This window comes from Pelmatolapia mariae, linkage group LG20, assembly GCF_036321145.2.
Source record: "Pelmatolapia mariae isolate MD_Pm_ZW linkage group LG20, Pm_UMD_F_2, whole genome shotgun sequence".
In the NCBI taxonomy this organism is placed as follows: Eukaryota; Metazoa; Chordata; class Actinopteri; order Cichliformes; family Cichlidae; genus Pelmatolapia; species Pelmatolapia mariae.
In genome coordinates this window covers 24,491,281-24,516,759 of record NC_086244.1, presented here as the reverse complement: position 1 = coordinate 24,516,759, position 25,479 = coordinate 24,491,281, and the positions used below count along the sequence as shown (strand labels likewise).

General features: G+C 41.2%; 1 protein-coding gene across 1 annotated transcript in view; it reads right to left on the bottom strand.

The window, feature by feature from the left end:
* LOC134619253 (ERC protein 2-like) overlaps positions 1-25,479 on the bottom strand; it is a 112,960-nt gene that overhangs the window by 13,184 nt on the left and 74,297 nt on the right. The window contains exon 13 of the mRNA XM_063465021.1: positions 15,647-15,807. Coding sequence (XP_063321091.1) covers positions 15,647-15,807 — 161 coding nt within the window. The remainder of the gene's footprint in view (positions 1-15,646; positions 15,808-25,479) is intronic.

Below are 25,479 nucleotides of genomic sequence, written 5' to 3'. Positions count from 1 at the left end.
ACCTCCGCCATGGACTTGGACCTCTCTATCATTCGGTATCTCTCTCCCTCTATCATTCTCTATTCTGCTCTGGCGTGCCCTATACTCACTCCAAAGTGGGGCTAAATATTAAGTTCAAGGAGGTTACGCAAACACGTTGAAACAGCCATCCTTGGCCTAAATATTACCCTCAAACCTTCAATTACCCGCCTTGCTTTCCTCTCTCCCCTCATTCCCCTTGCCTTTCCTGTCCTCGGCATGGGTTCTCTCTCACTCCGGTCATCTAACTTCAGCCTGGAAATACAGTGCGCACTCATGACGCGGGGCCAAAAGGCCTTAAAAATGTCAGGGGCAGAGAGTCCAACATTGTGGTGCACTATAACACATACACACATACAAAGCTTCACCCAAAATACACATGTACACACAAACCGATGAAAGACGGGTCCACAAAACAGTGAGAGCGAGTACCCCTGGTGTATTTTCTCTGAGTTCCAAATGCAGGCCCTGGCGGTGGACCACAGCTGAACCACAGCCGACATGCGGTGGAATGGGAGGCCACCACACTCACTTCCCTTAAAGAAGCAATAGACACGCACACACACACACACACAAACAGGGGATCACAAAAAGACATAGGCATTAAATCAGACACACACACATGTTCAGCATTTTTCTGGACAGGACTGTCATGACGATAGGTCCGTGTTTAAAAAGCAGTTTGAGGTGAAGGGACAGATCTGTATGGGCTGTTTCCCACAATGCTTTGCCAGACAATTACACAACCCAATTAATGTGGTTACTACAGCACAGCTAGGACTTTACTCTAAGCAAACTGTGTATGTACGTGTGCGTGATAAAGAAGATGTGTGTACTCTCCTTTGGCCGGTATTACTCTCAGAATTATAGCTTTCGTTGGAGCTTACACTCGTCTATTTCCCGTCACTGTGTAAAGGACACACAAGGTCACACTAACATTCACCCCACACTCCATCAGCCAATCGGAGTTATTTCCAATCACAGCCACATGAGCTCAGGGATTATAAAAGCTGCATAACTAGACTGTGCTCTCTACTAAAACAGCTCCTTTCAAAGAATTAACAGTAAATAAATGCTGTGACAGAGTTGTGTTTTACGAAACCGGTTATGAAATTTAATTACATAGAAGTAATGAGTTGTACCCATATACATCATAAAATATGGGGCCAGACAGAAAGTCTATGAAATACACAAATGTACACACACAGGGGTCTAGGTGAGGGTGTTGATTAGAAGAGTTGTAGCCAGGTCTGGACAAGTCTGCTGTATATTTAGACAGATCAGTGAGGATCATGGGATCAAAGGGAAACATGATTACTACCTGGCCTTCTGATTTAAAAAAAAAAAGTCACTATTATTTCCCAGTCAGTAAAAACAGGAATACATATTTCAGCATGTTCTCTCTATGGCTCTCACGCACACACACAGGCATGCACATGCGAAAGCACACAGTCAGACAAACTCATGGGATTCAGCATTTGCAGACACAATGACTTGCACCAGTGCACAATGGACACGCAGGTAGACACAAGAACACACCTACATACACAGTCTCACACATACAGACACATACAACCACGCCGCTCTGTAATCTGGGTAATTTGTACTTTGAAGCTAGTGCAGACAGATGATGGCCTCTGGGACATTTAGTCTGTTGTGTCACTGAATGTGCCTGTTCGCCAGTTGGTGTGAATTCCCAATACACACATCCCCCACCCGCTACCTCAAAAGTATAGCTGTTGTGAATAAGGTTCGTGTGAAAAGACACACTGGCACAGCTTGTACTCTTCTCATTATTCCACTTCTTGTATGACTTCTTGTAAGACTGAGTGTGTGTGTGGGTTTGCAAACTTTATGAGGGTATGAAAATTAAAGCTGCAAGTGCCGACACACAGGCGCATAAATGCACATGCAAGCATGAAACAGCAAAAGTGTGTGCCTCTTGATAATTGCAGCAGAGAGGGGAACTTTCTTTTCCTAACCTTGAGCTGCTCCCATCGAGACCAGTTTCCCTTTTTGTCTCATGGTTTGTCTGCAGACTACTTTTCTCATGCATTGGAATTATAAATGAATCCACACACAATATTCATAGATAAACACACACAATGTCATAAATGCTCTGCTGGCCCTCCACCACACCTGTGCATAAATTCCAGCATACATCTGTTTTTTAATAAAGAGACCTGTGGCAGTGTGCAGTTACATGCTGCTGACAGACTCACTGATTTCCAGATAGATAACATACACATCCAACTCAGCTCCCTTGGCACATTACATCACAGTTATTTTAATAATGGCTTCAACTGAGTCCTTTTCCTGGCTATGATTACATATAGGAGATTGTGTGTCTGTATGAATTGTTTTTTTTTTCTTTCTTTTTTTTACTCCTTTACTATTAAATTATCACTTTGTGGTCATCTCAATTTAATTTTAAGAGTCTGAGGAGTTTATGTTCATTATAATGTTGTTCTAAATATACGTTGGGCACCTTATGAGGGCTACATTAAATGTCAAAGATAAAAAGAAATTCAAACCGCATACACAGTATGTATGCAAGTGTGTGTGCATCCTGTGAGGAAGCAGCTAGTACTGTGTTGTTCTGTGTAGATATGTGATGTTGCTCCATTAACACTGGAAAGTTGTGGCTGAGAGTGGGATCTTTTTTTTTTTTTTTTGGTTTGTGGTCTCTCACCCTCACCCACTACTTAGCTGCTCTTTGTCAAAGCCATTCTGACAATGTGTTCAGGTATAATACAGCCCAAATGTCAGTAGGAGTCCTACTGTTTGCAGAGTTAATCTAAAGAATCCTGTTTTAAAAATCACCCATATAAAAATAAAGCTTCAACAATCTATGTGTCACGTGTGGATGTCTTCCCTTTCCCTCTGTGAATTCCCTAACACTAAATCTGACTGTTTGACATGGCAGAGAAAATGCGGGTGTGTTTTTGTGTTTCCTGGATCTTAAAGAAAAACACGCTGATATACTAGAGAAAGACGGTATTACAGATGGGAAAAGAGCTCAGAAAAGGTTTAAAACATTACTTACAACTAAAAAAATAAAAAATAAAGGTCTCATTTTAGAGCTATACAGTGATGATATAGCATGCATTAACAAACAGCTTTCTTTTTTCTTTTTCTTTTGTCTGAAAAAGGCCTGGAGACCACCTCGGTGCTACAGAAGATCCGCTGCAAGGGTGCAGACACGTGTGCAAACATTGTGACATCTTTCTGCGTCACAGAACAGCAACACTGAAAGAAGGTGAGGAGCATTTTAGCATGCAAGAAAGATATGTTTATTGCTCTTTTATCTGCAGTCATGCAGTCAGACATACCAGGAAATTGCTTAGAAGTTTGGGGAAAAATTGGCACGAAAAGCCTGTGACTGACATGTCAAGATGTCTACAGTGCGGTGTGCGTGCAGACACGTGGGCTTGTGTTTCTCTGTATATGTGTATGAAAGCTTTCAGTGTTTATCCCGCTCGGTTCTGTTTTTGCCAATGTGTCCGTGTACACATTCACAAGTTTATCATGCACTGAGCTCCCGGAGTGACATGTCAGGACACTGATGTTAGGAAACTGAGACACTCTGAGTCTGATAAACAAACCATGCCAGGAGGAGGACCTAAACAATGTTCCGCAATTGCTTTATTACTCAGTGTTTGCCCTAGGTGTCACGTTACTGAGATCTTCAGCACCATAAAAGCGTTCTCTATGGTTCAGGCTTGTGTTAGAGTGTGTGTTTGCTCTGGCAGAGGCTCCCTTGTGACTGGTTATATTGGACATGCTCAAACAAAGCCAAACACACAACAGGAGCCACAAGCAATTAGGCCTGCCATAGTGCATAACTCTCTGAACACCCTCTGATTTCCCCTCACCATCTACTAATTTCCCTCTCTACTTACGCATTTTGCACTACCATCCAACATCCACAACTCACACTAAGAGGTTAGCCTCTGCTACATTTGTGCTCTGCTCCGTGCACTTATCCTCTGTGACATTTGTGGCAACAATACCATTTGCGTTTATGTCGTCTTTCAGCATAAAATGTTAATCTCAGACAGCAGAACACTGCTGACTGGCAAGGAAAGGCTTGTAATGCTAGCAGGCAGTCTAATCCTTTGGATTAATATAAATTAAGATGGTTTAGTTTGAGAGTCAGGGTGGGCCCTGTCTCTTCATTTCATCCTGTCAAAGAGACATTTGTTTTTACCCAAACTATGACAACAATCCTTCTTGTTCTACTTTCTCTTCTATTGTTTGGTGCAATTTAAAACATTACATGCTTTACATTTCTGCTACCTAATTCTCAATTCCTTTCTGTATAGTAAACAAGTAAAGTCAGACATAAACTGATGGACATTCATTTTGAATTAGATCCCCTGGAGCCTGAGCAGAGGTTGATATCTCATTGCTTGTGGCTTGGACAGGAGACAAAGTGAAGATCTGTTTCAAATCAATGTAAGAAAAACGGGTAAACTCAATCTTGGTCAACCCCTTTCTCTTTCTGCCCCCAACCCTTGCGCTCCTCTCTCTTTGTCTTCCTGCCTCTCTCTTGCTGTTTTTGGGCGTCTCTTTGGCCTTCCGTCACTAAACACCTCATAAGAGAGACATCACTTTGTGTAAAAAGTGCATGACGACAGGACGAAGAGATGGAACGGTGCTGCGAGTGTGTTTCTTCTACAGAGGCCCCCAAAGAGGTTTCAACAAGCCTCAATGGCACTCAAAGAATTCTCAATTTAGATCTACGGAAGGATTCCCACAACAGCAAAGACTGTGGTAGAAGTACAACTTCCACAGGAAAAATGAAAAAGCTAAAAACCTAATTTTAAGACTGACTTGACTGGTGATTTGATTCACGCAGTGCAGTACATGCAGTTTTCAAGCCCCCGTGACCACGGAGATTTAAGTCAATTTAGATAAGGCTTCAAAATAACTCCACAAAAAAGGTGACCAAAGGTGAAAGGTATTTCACGATGGCTGCCTAGTCTTGCTCAATGATAGTATGTGTGCTCTTACACATATACTTGCACCAAAGTTGCATTAATTAATTACCATTATTTTAATACTCATTTATTTCTGAATATGTAAATATGAATTCCTCGCTGCTTGTCCTGTGTGTGTGTGTATAAACCTTTTGTAGTGGCTAATGTAGCTCTCCTCTTACATACACACACGTTCTTTATGGGAAAGCTAATGGAGCTGAGTTCTTCCTGTCTGTGTGATGTGGTTTACTGTCGTTTGATGTGCTCAGGAATCTTGAATAGGAGAGCACCCCGAGCTGATCTTATCACATAAAAGCCCTCGCAATGGAAGAAGACACTCAACTCTGTTTTTTAACTTAATAGAGATCTGGGTCCCTGCTCCTGCATGTGTGTGTGTGTGTGTGTGTGTGTGTGTGTGTGTGTGTGTGTGTGTGTGCGTGCGTGCGTGCGTGCGTGCGTGCGTGCGTGCGTGCGTGCGTGTAACTGAGCCCTCGTGCATGTGCGCACCATTTCTCTAATTTAATCGAGTGTGTAACCTAAGGCCAAACACACACATTTGATTTCAGTAAATCCTGAACCTGAAGACCTGTGTCAAGAATGGATCAGAGACATGTCAGATACGTCAGTGTGCGTTACTGTGAGTGTGTGTGTGTGTGTGTGTGTGTGTGTGTGAAGACAGATGGGAAGGGAGCATAAGAAGCACAGGAAAAAAAAACAGAGATTTCACTTTTGTTATTTCTTTTTTGATTTTGCATTGAAATTACATCATGTGTGACAAGTGTATGTGTGTTTAAGATGCACGCATTTGAGCAGACCTGTTTTGATGTTCTTATTGAGTTTTAACCTTTTAAAAACTATGAAGGCTGGTTTTGTGCTCATTTTCTTTCTGTTTGCTTACAGGCTCAAGGCGTAGTCAGTCCATGTCTTAGCTATATTGTCATTTGCCAGATAGTCTGCTCAAGTTCAACTGCACTGACACGCCAAGAGCTGCACTACAGTTTACTTAAGTTTTGAGTTTTATTAAAGTATATAAATGTGTGAAAAGCACGTAGGTCTTCATTCAAAAGATAACAGTGTTAAATGAAAAAAATAACAAGGAGCAAAAAATCCTGCAACCCAGCGGTCACGACTGCTTTAGATCATCATCAAGTACGATAAACTCTTTTCGAGAGCAGTCGTACTCTTTTTAAGTAGCAAAAAATGTTTCGTCACTCATCTAAGTGACTTCTTCAGTCCTCACCACGTCCGTAAGAACAGAATCAACTTTCTGGAATTTCCTTTCCTGGATGATTGAGCGTGCGTCAAGACATCTTTAACTTGCAAAGAAAACTGTAGGATCCATCAAAGGTTTGAACAGGTAAGCTTACCCACAGAGAGAAATGCAAGAAAACACAGCCTAATATTAACGTCATGCTTTCAACAAAGGTCTCACACATCATAATAACTTAAACATGCACAGCCTCTTATGAAGGCATTTATTAATGCCTCAGTTCTACACACACACACTGTTAATATTCTGTGTTTCATCAGACTCAAAGCCGTGCCATTGTCTTTGCTCAGATTCCCTCTAGTCATTCTTGTCTCTGCAAGATCCCTGTGTTGTTTGTTTAGCGGTGACCAGTCCTGTCTCTACGCAGTCTGTCCGCCCACATTAAGGCCTCTTCTGTCTTATTGATGCGAGCTTTAAAGAGGAAGGACTATACAGATTAAACTGTGGTTGCCATCCTGAATAGATGTGACGCACGTACCAAATAAACTTTGGTTTTTAGGTTTTTTTTTTTTAGTTTTCTTTCTTCATTCTTTCTCTTTTTGCTGGGATTTGTTTTGGGTTTTTTTCTTTGGACAGCAACTGTGATGTTATAAAAATGAGACAAAACGTTTTATTGCAGAGTTGTGAAAGTTAACAGTGTCTGGATGCTTGTGAATGTTAATTTCTTACCACAAACAAATAAGGCAAATGTGGTTTCTTTGCTTTTATAAGATTTGAAGTCTTAGTGGCGGGCTTAAATTCAGCGACCTCCTTTCCCTCAAGGTTTCATTTTTGTTTTCTTCTTTTTTTCTCTTTCCACACTTCTTCTTTCATTTCCTCTCCCCCTCCTCTGATTTCTTCTTATATTTCTTCTGTCCTTTCTAGTCTTAAACTCTGGATACCCACTGGCCTCGAGAGAACAGTCATGTTTCCAATATGTCTCCATTTAGCAGAAACCAAATGAACAAGAGCAGGGCCAAAACAAGAGCAGGAAAAATCATCACACAGCCACTGGCACAATCTGCTTATCTTTCACTGCTAATAGCTTTCATGCTCTTCACATCATTCCTTCTGTGTGCACACATGTGCACACGTGCACACACACACACACACACACACACACACACACACATGTCTGGTTTGCTATCTTCGTGGGGACATCCCATTGACATAATGCTTTCCCTAGCCCCTTACCCTAACCCTAACCATTAAAAATGAATGCCTAACCCTAACCCTTACCCTAAACCTAACCATAACCTAATTGTAACCCTGACAGTAAAACCGCATTTTGAGTGTGAAAATTGCTTTCAACCCCGAGGGGACCTGGATTTTGGTCCCCACGGTGCAGAAAGTCCCCACCAGGATAGTAAAAGTCAGATTTTGGTCCCCACCAGGATAGTACGAACCCGTACACACACACACACACACACACACACACACACACACACACACACACACACACACACACACACAAATTCATGTATTCACATGTTGTTCTTTAGACAAAAACACATTCAGTGCAGATCAGTGAGGATACACATGCTCATCCAAACTTGCTTGGGCTGTTTCCTACCTCTGCCGAGAAGTACATAATGATAATTACAGTTTGGGCCTATATCCCTGAATTAACCAGATCAGACACACACACAAGTTCCAGAAGTGCCAGGGGCAGCTGTGGTGTATACTGACTGAAGCGCAGTGTTTGAGAAGTCCTGTGCTGGGGAAGTGGTCCGTTCAGCCATTGTTCTCTATTAAAACCTCCTGGGAGCCATCTAAGCAAGACTGAGAGATGTGCAGGGCCAATAAAAACTCCAGTCAGACCAACAAAGAGTCAGAAAGACGACACACTTTGTTAGGGTGTTATTTAACAATATGTTACTGTGACCGAAGAGCACTAGATGAGATCGCGCAGAAGTAAAGCTGCAGACACAAAGTCCTTAATATTGCGCTATGAGACACTCATGCGCATAGATAAAGACAGACAGACGTCAGCCAGAGAAGCCACAGAGCAGAAAAACAGGAGCCGGAGCTCAGGTGTGTGTGCCAACCGCAGAGGCTTGGAGGTGTTTACAGTGTGAATATATGCCAGTAAGCCTCATTGACTCACTTGTGTGGGTATACCAGTTTTTCATGTGCCCATAATGGTAAACCATGAGGGTATTTCACTAAGCCACTCTTTTAAGGGGTGTTTTACAACGCAGCACATTCAACAACATATTACATGCAGCTGCATTTAAAACGGTTTTCTTCCATTCTAAAATCGCTCACTGCACACTCTCTATTCACTTTCAGTTCATGCTTCCATCTTTCAAACTAAATGCACAGTTGTGTATTAATCTAATTTTAAATTCTAACTGGATTTATGAGCATTTATACCTGCACAAGCACTTCCTCTCTTGACTGCCCTTTCTTCTTTTCATTCCTTTAGTGACCCTGAGGGCAGGACCATTGTTTAGAAGGCCATCACTGGTCACCTCTGGGCTCTGTGTCCTGGGCTGCCTCTTTATGGCTGCAAGGCCCGCCTAATCAATTGCCCACTCCTGCGCACACAATTAGTCTTGAGATTTATACAGCCGGGTAAACTTAGGGGTGTTAGTCTCCCTAAGGCCAATCAGCATTCATGGGCTTTCCAGAGAGTTCTCCTTATACGCTGGCCAAACGACACTAATAAGCTTTAAGTGTGTGTGTGCGCGTGCATGCAAGCGTGTGCACGTGTGTTTGCGACTGACACTAATTAGCAGCGCTGGTGCACCTATTTCCTCAGCACCATTTCCTGTGATAGTAATTATTAGGTATGTGTGATAAATTCCAGGCCCTCTTCCACCCGTCCCGGGATAAAACAAGACAAAAACAGACAAAAAAAAAGAGAGGCGGGAGAACGTTTCATACTCAGAGGAAGTTAAGTAGGTCAGTGTTAAAAGAGTGATGAAGCAAAAGTCGGAAGAGACAATGAAAGAATGATTTTACTCTAGTGGGGAACTCAGTACATAGTTGAAGGCAGTTTCCACATGCAACATTCCCCCATTGGCTCCTTGATGTGGCCTCCCTGTCTTTCCTTATGATTGTCAATCACTGCATTCCTTTTGCGTGTGTGTGTGTTTTTTAAATCTTTTTCACTCCAACTTCAATATGTGATTTATCAGATTAGGACAAAAATTGCGTCTTTCTTTGGAAAGACTCTTCCATCTCTATCAGTTTAACAAAACATGTATATCCACTGTCGACCCTCAGCAGATGTCCTCAGAGTGTCACAGTTCATCACCACTTTTATGAGCCTTCATCTCACTTATACTTTAACTTAAGGAGACAATGCCACTTCTCACAGCCACTCCATGGTTCTTGAAACCTCACTGGTACCTCAGCCCAGCAGTTCTCACACTGATGCCTACAGAGAGTGTACATCTGTGCAGCAGCCATGCAAAACTCAAACCAGGGTTTACAAACTGTGCAGAACTTCCAAATCATATTTAATGGGTAAGTCGGTGCTTGCCAAGCACGCTATCTGACTATAGGCACCAATAAAATATTAATAAGTAGCGATAAAAAAATAACCATAATTGATGTTAAAACAGCCCAACTTGTGGCATGAGCAGATTTCAGTCCAGGAGAAAATGGCTACAAAGATTTAGAGTTAAATATAGTATTCAAACTTTAAGAGTGTTAGCCGAGCAGAGCAGTATCCAACTTGAAAACCTAAATGCGTGAGCAAACTTTACATGTATCTCTGGACTATTTGTTTCCACCCTTGCGGCTCGCATTATAATATCTAGAAAGAAGTCTCTCATTACCTTACTATACCGAACAACCGACTTGGAAGCATTTCCATGTGATGAAGTCCTCCATTGACAAAACCTCAAAGGACGAGTTGGAGGAGTTGGGTGGAGCCTGCCTAGGCCTTGACATAATTAGACACCTATAGGCTCAACAGCTGACACACACGTCGAAGGTAAACACATGTGTCAGAGGGCACAGGAGCATAGACAGACATGATGAATGGGCTGAAGTTCCCACGAGGAGGCGCGCATACAAACTTGCTCAGAGAGGGGAAGGTGATGTGGAGTCAGCCCCTCCCCATCGCTGCAACACAGAGAATCCCATTCACATGCGGCACTGACCCTCCATGTCTCATCATTACCTATCACAACAATGGCGCTATAAAGCCACGCGGTAATTGTGCGCATATGGCTGTGCGAATGTGCATAGGTGTGAGCATCCACTTCTTCAAGTTCTTGTGTACAAAATGCCGTGACGCCATATATTTCCGTGAGCTCAGAGTCATTAGTAAAATTATGTCAGTATATGTGAATGTAATTTTTAGAAAAACCACAAGAAACATAATATTGCCTATATTGGCTTGCTGAAGATATGAACGTGTAAATGAGGCTTTTCAGTCTAAAGGTGTGTGTGAGTGTGTGCACATGCTGCATTCATTTGTGTGTTCGTTTTTAAGTTTGTGAAAACCCGCGTGTGTGTGTCTAGGTCCCTGGGAGAGATCAGTGAGCAGGGACATGACCTTGCCAGTACAGCTGGTCTCTCTGTGTGTTTAGTCAGTGTAACCATGGCGATGGTGCTATGCAGACAGGATGTCTACATTGGGGATTTTGAAGTCATAACGTCGCTACTGCTCTAAGCTTCATTATGCCATGAGTAACTGTAAGCGGCCAGCAGATGGATATGTGACAGAATGTAATCTGGAGTTATAATTTAGGTCTTGTTATGTTTCCACTTTGTTTCATTTGCACTTGAGTGAAGACATGATAAAAGAAATGAATGCTGGCATTTGACCTGAATTTACTTTTGTATAATCACACAACATAACTGTTCATAAGGCTTTCAAGCGTCAAGGACAAATATGGGTATAATAAGATATAAAAAGCTTAAGGATCTTGTTTGTTATTTTCAGCCTTTCTGTCCAACATGTTATTTAGAACCTTTTTAGAGCAGAAGAAAAAGCAGACAACTATATTAATGTCATATTTACAATGTCTCTTTATATGTTCATTTAGCTATTAAATTGGATCCTTATAGCAGTTACTGTCACAAAGAAACAGCTATTCCATATTTTCTCTGTGTTTAATCATTGCATTTAAAGCTCTCTATTTAATCTTACTTTAGTAGTTTAGATTTGTGTCCATCAAGCAATACCAGGAAGAAGTAGGAGATCACTTCTAGTAAATGTAAGTTAAGACATTTTTTGCCAAATATTCAAAGTAATAAAAAATCCATCTTCGATGACAGAAGCACATAATATGATCCCCGACGGAGATTTGACATTAACATTATCGAGTCTGTTGGGAAGTTCATTAGGAAACAAAAACCAAAGACAAACTGCTGCAAGTACTAAAAGATGCTTGGAAGAACCTGCCTCCCAAGTGTCTTCAAAACTTTATAAGACTACTAAGGAAATCAAAGCTCTTTTGCACTAAATACTGACTTTATTAATTTTTTTAAAAAATAAAAACAATTCGTGGCCAATTACTTGAAAACATGCTCCACATGAAAAGTAAAAATATTTAAAAGGTATGCGTTCTTTGTTTCAGTGTGATGCAGGTGTTTGCTGATATATGTTGTGCTACTCCAACAACTGCTCTTCATATGGCTCTTCCAACTCTTTACAGCTATACTTCAGCTTCACCTTTCTTTCTTCCACCACTCCCTACATCCATCACTCCCTCCATCAATCCCTGGCCCAGCATATCATTCTCCATCATGTACTATTTCCTCCCTAAATCTACGATACAACTTCCTCTTTTCCTCATTCTGTCTTGTAATTTTTTCCTCCATCGCTTAAATTTTCAACTTGCCACTTAACTACCCCAAAGAAGTTCCGCTTTATCAACTCTGCATCGAAGCTGCCACTGTTTTTTTCCCCTTTCTTTCCACTATCGTCGTTTCCATCACTGAAATGTAAACAGAGATAATATCACCTACATTCCCAAAGTCTATAGAAGGATCAGGTTCAGTAAGCCACTGCGATGTTGTGGCATATAGTATTATCCTATTCAGACTATGGAAACATCTCAATGACTAGCTATTCAAAATGTCCAAACACATAATTTCTCTATTGTGCACCTATACCCCATGACCCAAGACTTGTTTAATGACTAGCTCCTCCAGAGGCCATCTGTGTCTGTGTGAGTGTGTGTGTTTGTATGTGTGTGTGAATATTGTACAGTATGGTGGAAACTCAATCTGGTGTGGGGTGACAGAGGAGACCTGCAGTGTTCTTAAGCATTAAGCATTCAACTATATAGCTATATCTGTAAAAGGCAAATATGAAAATGCTCTTCCTCTCTCTTTCACACACACACACACACACACACACACACACACACACACACACACACACACACACACACACACACACACACACGATGAACAGGGAAACCCAAAATGCAATGAGAGTATTGAAAATGCTTTTTTCCCTCCTTGTCTCTTTCATTAACAGTGTTGAAAAGCCAAGAGTTCTCTACCTCCCTCTGGCTTACACAGACACACACACGTGCGCGCACACACACACACACGCGCACATATATATGCACACATTCAAAACACACACAGAAAGCTCTCCAATTCATTGGAGACGTGCCTCACATGGTTTGCTTCAGCTGGTCTTCTTGACAAATGCCACATTACAGCAGAGGGAAGGAGAAACTTGGCATGCAATCAAACTTCTCTCATGATTTAAGATTTGAAATGCTTCAGCATGTGCAGTCCCTCCATTCCACTCTCTGCTCCCTCTCATTCTCTCTTTCTGCCCGAATTTTTGCTGCTTTCCCTCTAACGTGTCTCGCTTGTTACCTCTCTTTCATTGCTCTATCTTTCCTGTTTAGCTTTCCCTCTGCTAACTTCGAGCAGAGCTGTGCTCTGGGAATATGGCCCCTTTTAAAGGAGTAAGCCACAGTTTGTGTAAGTATGTGCATGTCTGCAGACGTGAGTGATTATATGCGAGTTCCACTGAGGCTGTGTGTGTACGTTCTGCAAGTGTATCTTTGCGGCTTGTTCAGATGTGTGTCAGTCTCACGAAGCTTTGCCCTTTGCAGTTCAACAGTCCTTTAATCCTCATCACCAGTGACCCCTAACCCCTGCTTCTAACCTCTTCACACACACACACACACACACACACACACACACACACACACACACACACACACACACACACACACACACACACACACACATACATAATCTGTGTACAACAGACCACACACACAAACATGCACATTCATGCCCCTCATGTCCCCTTATCAATGGCACATTTCTAAAGGTCTTACCAATGTAGGCTAGTCAAAGTCTTGAACAAAAGCTGAAGGTTCTGCTTTGTTGTTTTTGTTGTTCATGTCAGTGAACCATCACAACAACCTTCTTCCTCAGACATATTTCTAATAAAATCAATATAAGCTACTGGACCACTAACTCACTAAAATAATCACATGCTACTTCGCTGAGCATTTTTCTATACTGTATGTAGACCACGCTTTCTGACTCTATCATATGTTATTCATTTCCACTGATAAACATTCCCAGTAATGCTTGGAGGGTGGAAATTGAAACAGACAGGAAGGTGGTTTGTATCAGCAGTGTGTGTGTTTGCGTGTGTGTCTGAAGATAGACAGGCAAAGGGCACCCTGCTGTCAGTAGTCAGAAAGCTACCCTATATAGCTATGTACATTAGAATGCCGTAAGCTATGTACATCAGATATGTGTGGTCTGAAGAGCTGAAGCCACAGTAGACTTTAACAATTGTGTTTTCAATACATACAGAATGTGCCAGCCTTCTCTTTTGTACTGCACTGAGTAGCTGACATTAAAGGCATTTCTCCGCAGCACATGACAAGCAGATATGTGGTTCCATGCTCCTTCAATCAGAGCGCTCAAAGCAAACGCACATGTAGCCAAGCCACTTGCAGATCACTGAACTCACTCACACATCCATACACAACCACTGACATACACTCACACATGGAAATGCAAACAGTTCAGCACATCCTCCTTCTTAGCTTCCTTCTGCTCTAACTCCCTATGTGTCACAAAGACACACGAAGCAAGAGCTGCACACAAATCTATCTAACCTAAGACTACACCACCTGTCCTCAATAAACTGAACTTTTCACGAGGCACCTTTAGACAACGGCTGATCCTGATTCAGAATACACCTCAGAGCTGATGTCTATATCACACTCAAACACAAACGCATATGTGAACAGGTGAGCAGATAAATGTGCCTAATACAATATTAGACACAGGTTTATGAGCTGCAGTGAAAAAAACCCTGCTATTTTTACAAATGTTCTTGATAAAACAGTGAGTAAATCATGCCAGTGCCCATCATAGCATGCCAAAAAAAGAAAATCTGCTTTTATGGGCTGTCAGTCACTTGCACTCACACTTTTAGTGTACTTTTATCCCCCCTTTGGAGGCAGCTGCGGCTCAGGAGGTACAGCAGGTCGTCTACCAATTGGAAGGTCAGTGGTTCGATCCTCCAACTTGCATGTCAAAGGATCCTTGGACAATATACTTAACCAAGAGTTCCCCTGAATGCATTTATTATAGTGTTTGTGAACATTAAGTTAGTGCTTATGCACAGAAAAGGGCATTTGTATGAATGGGTGAATGAGGTTTGTAGTAAGAAAGTGTTTGAGTGCTTAAACTGAGTAGAAAAGTGTAGTATCGGTCACTACCAGTTGATATGGTAGCTCCGTATCTACACGTGGGGTACTGGGGTATTAATTTAATTTTAAAAATGCATAATTAAGAAATTACTATGTAACTGAAAACATTAACTTGGGATCAATAATTTATACTTGAGATACATTTGAATGGAATTTATGTAATAGTGTAATGGAGCCAAAAACGAACATTAGAAACTTAAAGGACAGTGGTTTAATTCCAGACTCTCCCAGTCTGTATGTTGACGTGTTCCCTGACTCAATACTGAACCCCAAACTGCCTCAGATGCATCAAATCACATGATTTTATTACAATACTGGAATTATTCACACAGTCCTGTTTGTTTCAGGGAAATAATGTTAAAAATGGTGTCCAGTGCTGTGACTTCTTACCTAAAAACATGGTGTATTTCTAAAGTAGTAATACATCATGACTCATATTTTTACCCCTCTGTTAGCATCTTATTACTAAAATATCCAGTGTTACTCATTTTACTACACATCTTGCACTGCAAGAACGTTACCTTTAACTTTAACCTAAACAATAAGCACATGAAAATGGCACATTTCTAATATTGTGACCTAAACCACAACACTAACCACTTTGTAAAGACAGATGTTTGGGCAGACAGCTGTACTTAATTCAGTTAAACCTCAACTAAAAGCTACCTAATGTAACTGAAAGTAAGTGCGGTATATGTAGACATATAGGTGACTGTGACACTAACTTCATCTCCAGAATCTCCTCCAGCTGCTTGCGTCTCTCCTGTCGCAGACTGTTCAGATGTCCGTCTCTTTCATGCAGCGACTGCTGAGTGGAGGACAGACGCAGTTTTGTGGCATCCAGCTCCTGGCGTGTCTTCTCCAAAGCTCCCATCAGTTCCTCCAGCTATTCAGTGGAAGACAAAGAAGGAAGGTGGTATAAACACACTAGAGGACCCACACTGATCCGTTCTTAATTATAAGATAAGTTTATAATAATACAAAGAAACATATCTATTCTGCACTTATGCATGCACACTCACACATAGAAGTGAGGGCATGCTAAAGTAATTTGATATATGGCAAGTTATCTGCTGTCTGTGTGTATGTCAAGAATGTGTGTTGGAATGCTAAAAGATGACATAAAATGACAGCCTAAACATTGAAAATCAATGGCCAGCTGACATTTAGGAGCAGGAGAAATTACTCGGGTTCACAGGTTAGTTGAGTGATTGTTCTGACCCTCTCCTCTCAACCCTCACCTTTCACTTATCTTACCTGATTCTCAAGTGTAGTTGTGCTTTAGAGTTGAGGATAATGATCAACCTCTTGACTGCATCCTCTGTATCTGCACACACATGTGTGTCTGACAGGATATGACCTCAGGGCGTCATTAGACAGGAAGTGTCTAATTGTCTAACAACTAGCACTTCACAATAGGATGCAGTATTACTCAAGCATGTACAGATGTAAATGTAAAACAACAGGAACATACATTTATCATTGTTTAGTTTTGATGAGCTGCTAATTTGTGATACAGGGTAAAAAAATCTAAAATTTGCAAGAAAAAAAGGAGAAAGAAAAAAAGTAGAGAAAAGGATTATTAGGGAAAACCACTCCATGGGGTAGGACATGAAAAAAAAAAGGAATGGGCCTCTTTTATGAAGGAGCCAAATGGTTCACACATTTTCAGGACAGTTTCCATCTCCTCCAGTTTTCTAGGTGTGTTTCACAGATGTCAGCTTATGTGCTCACTCACTTTTCATGAATATCACACGCTGAATACGAGAAGAAATGAAAAAAGCAAAGGGAGTGCGGAATGCTGAAATTTAAATAGTACGGTCAGAAAATGACAACTTTCAGTCAAAACTTCTTCAAAATGTAACAATATATTCAATAAAATACACCCCATAGCTCTGCCAAGAACAATTGACCTCAGTAGTTTCTAGCTGTTAATAGACCGAGTAACGTCAAAATATGCAAGTCTCCAAACTTACACCATTTTAATGTTCACTGTTTGATTCCAGGATCGAGTGAATACAAAGCCAATCTTTTCATCTTGAAAGCCAAGGGTCACACACACAGCTCCATTTACACCCACCACATGCCTATCAACCCTCATGCACCAACTTTTCCCTTCCCAGTCCCTTATTAGTCCACCACCCAGGCTAGCCCTCACTTCACAATCACATCATTAATAAGGAATACAATGCATTTTAGTGAAATTAGGGACCTAATCAGCTTAGCGGTGAGCCTGTGCGTGCTAATTTAGCTCAACTTCAAGGCAAAGCCCCCCAGCCAGGCTAAGGCCTTCTAAGGCTGGCCCAAAGCCCCTTTAGTTGATAAGCTGATTGAGGGCTCAGAGGTAAGGGCCAAATCCCTCTTGTCCGTTTGCGTCGTGTTGCTGGTTCAAAGGCCTAGTTCAAACGCCACAGAGGGGAGAGCAGAAATCAAGAACAAGAGAGAGAGAGCGTGGAGATAATTGCGTGAGACAACTTAAGAAGGCAGATGGGAACACGCAAGGCTCGGGACAGTGGCTGGACAGCAGAGATGATTGTATGAGAAAGACGAGAGGCAGAGGGAGGCAGAGACAGAGTGAGAGACTTAGAAAACAAGGGTGTGAAAAAAAGTGACCCAGGGCATTACCCATGCTCCATTTCAGCAGGTCAGGCTGATGGAAGACTTTCAGCGCATTACACATCATGAGACTGATTACTCTGGGACAGAGGGGAGAAGAAAGAAGAAAATCAAGCAAAGAGTGAGGAAAGGAGGGGGTGAGAATGTGAGTTTGGCAGGGCGGGCTGAAGCAGTGCCAGAGTCAGGTGATGTTTCAAAAGAACTTGTTCCTCTCTAAGTCGCTCCACGCACTCTTTTCCAGTCTCCGAGGCAAGACTGGTGATTGACTGACAACTGTCTAGTTTTAAAATGATGGCATGCTGAACTGCTCCCTTCTTATGTGGTAACGTTATTTTGGCTGACAAAGCTCACTCCTTTGACAGTTAACAGTGAGCATCAGTGACTGAGCACCTTGAGCACTCGGGCAGCTTTCCTTGTGTCAACAGTGTGGCTGTAACTCTATTCTAGTTCAGCTTGTGTCAAGTTCAGTCGCCAGTATGACCACATGCTGGCTCGGTATGTTTTCTATGCATAGGGTCTGGATTGACTTATAATAAAGGCAAGTTGACTATGGCTTTTGGGGTCAATGAATGTTAATGTGTCATCAGCTAGAAAAGGATTTTCCTGAATCTTTGACATGGGTAATCTCAGGTCACAGCTGAATCACTTACTTCTATGCGTGCAAAAAGTCCCTCAGACATAAATATACTTTTCTGACTTTGCAGTGAATCAGAATATTGTTTGATAAACACAGTATCCATGCTGAATGCAAGTCAAGCGTGCAAAAGTACAGAAATTGTGAAAAGAAGGGAGAAGAAAAAAAAACAAAACAAAAAAAAAAACAAGCCGCAGTTAGCGTTGGCGCTCGCAAAATTTTCTAAACTGAGTTTGACCTTCTCTTACTTTGCTGCTCCGGCCTCTCTTAATCTTTTAAACTCTCCCAGGAAGCATACGTGTGTGTTTGAGGCAATATAGCCGCCATTCTGCCTCAAAATGTTGGTTCTTGTTTTAACCACCGATTGCTCTCATATTACTTGTGGCACTCATAAGTAATGCGAGGTCATTCTCATTCAAATGCATGCTCACACCGAGAGGAAACACACTCCCTTGCCTTGTTTCTCTTTCCCACCGCAGACACACCTACGTACACACACGCGCACACACACACGTAAACTTTTTTGGGGCCTGCTCAAAGTTGTAGACAGACCAGCAGGCAGCCAGAAAGGCAGACAGATAAGCAGGACATGTGGTTAAAAGGGGCAACCTGTGCTCCATCAAGTCTCCAGCTTTGTCACTCTGCTTACAGAGACATAAACTCACAACATCTCAAACATATGCTTACATTTTCAAGGATGCAAAGTTAACAAGAGAAAACGAAAGGAGGCCACTGGAATTTCTTTTTTTTTTCTCCTTTTTTTTGGTTTGAAATTTCAGTCAAGAAGAATAAAATAAACAAAAGAGTGTTTAGAGAATAAAAAGTAAATTAAGAAGAAAAAGCAATAACAGAGAGGAAACAAAAGGCAACTACCCATTTGGTAATAATGATATAATGGTCTGCCTGCAGTTACATTTTGAACCACATGGAGGCGCAGTTAAGTTTTTTTTTTTTTTTTGCAGTGGTCCCTCCAAGTCCTGAATGATCTGATCAACTGATCATTGACTTTAAAAGGTACACAAGGAAACCTGTGTGGAGACCCTCGAGACTATCTGTGTGCATGCGTGCGAGTAAATGTATATGGTGGTATGGAGCCCTCGATACACGTGCGCTACACCAGGTAAACCTGTCTCTGGGCCTGAACCCGGGCAGCCTCCTCCTGTGCCCAGAGAGCCTCCCTATGTGCCGAGGTGTTCATGCTTTCTCTTAGTGCCCTCTCCAGCTCCATGATCTGCTCAGCTGTGTCCCGCATGGCATCCTGGGAAGCCAAAAGAGGAAGCTAGATGCATGAAGATTTAAGGGGAGGGGTTTTGGAAGCAAAGCAGCAAAAAGCAGGAAGATAAATGTTTTTTCTTTCAGTATAGTTTGTTCTTAAATGTTCAAAAATTTGGTGCACAAATCATCTGTATTCACACTGCACTGTTTGGCCCTTTGCAAAAAAAAAAAAAAAAAATCATTCTAGCTAAATCAGAAATGAAAGAAAAGTTAAGAAAAACAAATCCTGCAGCTAGAGAAGCAAAAAGACTTCCCAAATGAAGAATTAGACACAGCCAAGACACAAGAGAGAGATAAGTAGGGCAGAAAGAGTTTCTAAGTGCTATGACCTTTGCTGCCATCCATGTGAGTGTGAGAATCTGTAGGTGTGGAGTAGACTGTGTGCATTTACATGCACAGTTTGTGTGTGGCCTCTCACACCTATGGTGAGTGGAAGAAAATGATCCGCTTCCACCCTGGTTGATGGAACTGTGAAAGAAAACACTGGACAGAAATAATAAACCCTCTGATTCTCCATCTCTCCGCCTTTCTTTTTTTTTTTTTTTTCAACTTTCTCTCCAGCACCGAAAGCGTTGACTCACTTTCTAGTTCACACGTTCACACTTTTCTGGGAGCACTGCAGAAGCTTTGTGGACACGTGGACGAGGAAACAGTTTCCAGTGATTTTTAAATGGTTAAACTAATGAACTGATGAAACAAACTAATAAACTTCACACTAAACCCCAGATCTGATGATGTGAATTATAGAATTACAATCAAATTCTGGTATGAACTCATATCAAACAATGAGCCTTTAACTATTATGGAAACATATAGCCCCATAATTGTGCAACCTTCTCTGAAGAGTCACAGTGACACAAGATGACAATAAGAAGGGTATGTAAGAAAGAACAATTAATGGCAACACAGAAAGCGCTACAAAATCTGTCCATTAGGAGCAACAAACAGTGTCACAAACTTGATATACTCATAGCTTATATCTGCATGTAAAATATAAATGTGAATAAGGTATGTGAAAAGCAATAAGCACTGTTGAAAGTAATAGGGATGGCCGGAGGCTCTCTCTAGGAAACAGAGAAAAGTGAGAATAAGTCTGGCTGACTGCTGTTAAAATTATATTTCATCTCAGAAATAGATGCTACATGTTTTTAAAAGTGAATATAATCTTTGAAAGAGTGGCATCAGCCAGCTTTAGCTGCCTTGTAAATGTGCATATGTCTCATGTCTGACAAGGATATAGAAAATATTCTGTATTGAAGAAAGCTAACAAGAGAAATCGCTTGTGATGGATTCCACACATGTAGTGAAAGTCATTTTATGAGACAGCGCCAGGAACACACAAGTTGCACATGAATAGCTTATTAAGTGCCTCCAATAAATACTAAAGAAGAGGAAATAAGTATAAGGTTGGTACAATTATCAGCCCATCAGTACAGGAGGATAACTCACTGAGCGAGTCAGTGGTGCAGACTAAAACTGCAGCAACAGGATTATCCGTAAGTGTGATGAAAACATTGCCAAGCCATCAGAATCACAAGTGGATACTTGTGGCACTTTACGTCGGCATGGCACAGCTGGAGGTGAGCGACAAACACCCACACACACATACACAGAGCCAGGCTGACTGCGTCAACGGTCCGAAACTGTAATTGGATGTGACAGACAAGCGGTAACTCAATGCACCAGAATCAACAAGTACTGGTCTGACCCCACCCAACAGACAGAAACACGCACATACACACCCCACTGAGATGGGGCTGCCACTGCTGGACCCCTGAGTGTAACCTAACCAGAAAGCTGTGTCTGCCCCTGTATGAATGTGCACTATAAATGTGTCTGTGCATACATGTTTGCTTTAAGTTTTATTAGTAACACGAGAATATCGCTGGCTTTCAAGACTACAAAGAATGGGGGAAAATAGGGCAAGACAGATACAAAAGCACAGAGAACAGTTCGAAAAGTAAAGATAATTGCCTCTGCAGCACCAATCATCACCTAATTCCCCCAGGAAGGATCATTATGGCTCTGGTCTGTTCTGGTTTGATGAAGGGATTACGATCACTTACATAAATGAGCGGAGAGTGAGAGAATGCACATTTCCAGCAGCTGTGCACCTATGATCAGACATCTGTCTCAGTCTTTATGAACTGTTGTGTCCCATTTCATAATTTAAAATATGCTAAATATGTGTGCAGGGCCAGACATCTCATAAGTAATTTAGGTCCAGTTTACAGACTCTGGGAACAAGCTCCGAGTGACTGAAAATCTTAAAATCTATAAATCTTTTTTTTTTTTCTCCAAATTTCTCCCTAAATCAAAAAAACAAAACAAAAAAAACAAGAAGAAGAAACATTCATTGCTATAATTCATTTTTCTTTCAAAAACAGGTGAGCACCGAGGGTTGCTGATGCCTCTCTGTTACAGATAAAAGAGAAATAAAAGGCCAGTGTGAAGGTTTGAGGAGAATACTTCCGATGTGTTTTCTCTGTGTTTGTTAGTTGCAGCGTGGCGCGATGGAGACAATGGAGCAAAGAGATGTTATCGCTCCATCCCACATAAACTCTTCTGGCAAGATTGGGAGAGTTTGTTTGTGTGTGTTTACCCTTGGAGCGTGCTGTGTTCCTGATGGACCCATAGATAAGAGGAGAGACAGAGAGCTGTGGAAAGAGAAAGGAAGAGGCCACAACCCAGCCTCACCACTGAGCAGACACAATATACAGATTGTATATTGTGTCTCCATAGCCAGTGGGCTGGAATATTTGATCTAATGTAACCTGACTTCAAAATTTCAATGTTTATTGGTATGCCTTTGTTGCATTTTTAACAAATTCCTCCTATATTTACCTCGAAATTTATTACATTAAATTGCTGTCTATTAGCTGATGTCTAAGAAACTTAAGTCTTATTGGCTTACGTAATGTTGGATTGATGTCCATGTTATAAATTTCTTCTGAAACCTGCCCCAAAAATGGGGAACCTTTTTTCTTCAACTTAACTGCGCAATCAAATTTACTAAAATGTGGTGCACATGTGAAATCACTGTTAAAGTGGATTTTGCAATAACTCATAAGGATCAAAGGAATCTTTGACGTCAGACTGTCTAGCCGTGGAGACAGAAATATCTATATTATAAACTGTTCTAATGGAGTTTGTGTGAATTTTATGTATTGGGTTCATTTTAAAACAAGTCTAAGACTCTACAGCCGTCTTTGTGGTTCAGTGAGACTATATCCTCAAAGCTTAAGCACAACATTGTTTTGGACTACATGTTAGCTTTGGCATAATCAAGACTGTCAAAGCTAGCATGCTCATTTGTAACCGCAATATTGTTTGCCATGATTGTCATTTTAGGTTAATGATATAGTAACAGTTATTAATGACCAGAAGTAGGTTGATGGGAATGTTTTCAATGAAGTGTATTAGAAATGAGTTTTTGCTGAAGGAGTTACCAACATGATTAAAATCATCTTGAGGAGACAAATGTGTGCCAAATTCATGAGATTTCATCCAGTGAACATTTAACTTTGAACCGCAAATGTTAAAAAGATGCAAAAGTTTGTTGTGGAAAAAGCTGGTAGATCATCAAAGTTAGGATTTAAGCACTAAGTATAGTGGATGTCTGTATCGAGTTTCATGGCAATCCACTGAATAGTTCTCTAAATATCAAGATTAACCGAGAAAGCTTTAGAGCCATGCCGCTGGCACAGCTAAAAATCTGTGTTGAGACATGAAAGGAGTTAACGTTATAAAGCACGCATGGATAAGTGAAAGTATGCAAGAATGTTATGTAAGATGTCAGCACAAAAGGAATTACAGTCCAGTGAAAAAAAAGAGCTTTCACAGGACACCATGTAGTGCTGTGAAAAACTAAGTACACCCTTACTGCTTCCATAGAATTAAGAAGGTCAGTAGCAGCAGCTTTTATAGACTAGGTGTAACGTATCTTTGTAAAAGCAGAAATACAGGCAGTTTAATGGTCTGGAGCGTTCTGGTTCATCTTAACACAATCCCATAATCTTCCCAGTAGTGGGCGTCCCAGCAAATTCACCCCAAGGTCAGACTGTAATCAGAGTCTTAGAATAATTGCATTAAACCTAAGAGCTACATCCCAGACAAGTATGGCTTGTTTGGAAGGGCTGTCAGGAGAAGGCCTCTTCTCTCTAAAAGAACATACTACTTACTGTAGGTATGCACATTTTCATCCAAACAAACTACACAACCTCTGCAACAACCTCATCCCAACTGTCAGCAAGGTGGTGGAGGGATGATGATTTGGGCTTGTTTTACAGCTACAGGACCTGAGCACTTTGCAGTTATGGTGTTAATCATGAACTCCTCTGTACACGAAAGCATTCTAGAGTCAAATGTGACATGCATGCAACAGGACGATGACACAAAGCACAGCACAATGGCTCAGTCAATGTCCAAAGCTCAGCCCAAGTGCAATGCTGTGGTGGAATCATGGAGTCCTGTGAAAACTGTTCTGTATATTGTTATGCATAACATCTGGCTCAGATTACTTATTAAGAATGAGAGCAGCCGGAAAGAGCTGGCTTTTTTTTGTTTGTTCTCTCGGCCACTCCCACCTCTCAGGTGCAGCCAGTTGCTCTGAAGACCAACTGAGGTTCTTGCCAGAGGAAACAGCAAAGAATAGCACAGGAAACCAGGAGGGTGGAGCATCACAGATCAATGACAATAAACAGGAATTTCAGTCTGATTTCATATATCTGCTTGAAGATGAACATTTCCTTTGGTCAGTATTTTTTAATATATTCAATAACTACAAAAATAAATGGAAATAACTAAATTTTTCCATATTGGACTCTTTCAGATCCAAGGCCTTTCTCAAAGCTTCTTATCCAAGATGCTTCTTCTCCAATCTCTCCTAATTTACATATCTGTTGGGAGCGTCTGCCACATTTAGTGCCATCCCAAACATTAAATGATATAGTCAACAAAAATGTGATGGTTATATTGTATTCAGAATAAATGATACTAATGATAACACTACTAATAATATGCTATAATAATAATAATATTTAAAAAAAAATACGAATCAGAGATTTTCAGAAAGGGCTTTTTAAAGAACCTCAAAGAGAGCCGAGGAGAGTAAAAGAGATCACAAACATAAAGGCGAATGACCGTGTAAGCTTCAAAAACAAGCAGTAAAATCTGGTAAACACTGAAGGTCAACAAGAGTTAGAGTGATGTGGTCACCTCCACTGGAACAAGTTAAAAGACGAACAGCAGCACTTGGAGGCCTATCTGACATTCAAGTGGAGTGCAAATATACTTTGCTGTAATCTAGAAAACGATTGATGTAGTCATTTGAATGTAAAGTGCTGTATATTCATGGGGACTGTTGCTAAAGCCAAGCAGCTCGACAGAGTTCAAAATATGAAGATGTTTACAAAAAATAGAGAAAGGCCACCAAAGAAGTTTGGAGTAAGTTTTATTTTTCGCTGTGTGTTTCCACATGAAAGAAGGAAGTTTGTCCCAAAGATTGCAGCTGTATTTATATGCTACACCTGAATCAAGGGCGCTTCATTCAGCTGTTAGTGTAACTTCAAAAAGAATCACACTAAGGACGCACTAGGTAAGGTCCGGTTCAGCTTGTCCCACGTCCCTGTACCTGACATGTACGTCATGTCTCTTTCCAGCTTACAGCAATACTAATGTGTGTTTCACAGACACTGTTTAGATACAGAAATAGGAAGTTGAATGCTGGCTGCCAGAATACACAAATAGCAGAATAGTTCAGCAAAAAAACAGACTGAGAGAGACTCTTGGTCTGTTTGGCAGGAAGGTAAATGTACTTTACTTCATCCGTCCCCTGGGAATAACCTGGCATGTCTACACTCTGTATATTAACACCTCAGCATAGGCCTGCAGACAAGTAGAAGTATACGTGTGCACTCACAGTGAGTCAACCAATTTGCTAACACTCTTGTTGACGTCTAAGCAGGTAAGCAACTACACAAATTACATCAGAGAGGGTACATCATGAGGTCTGACTAGACACAGTGTGTTGCT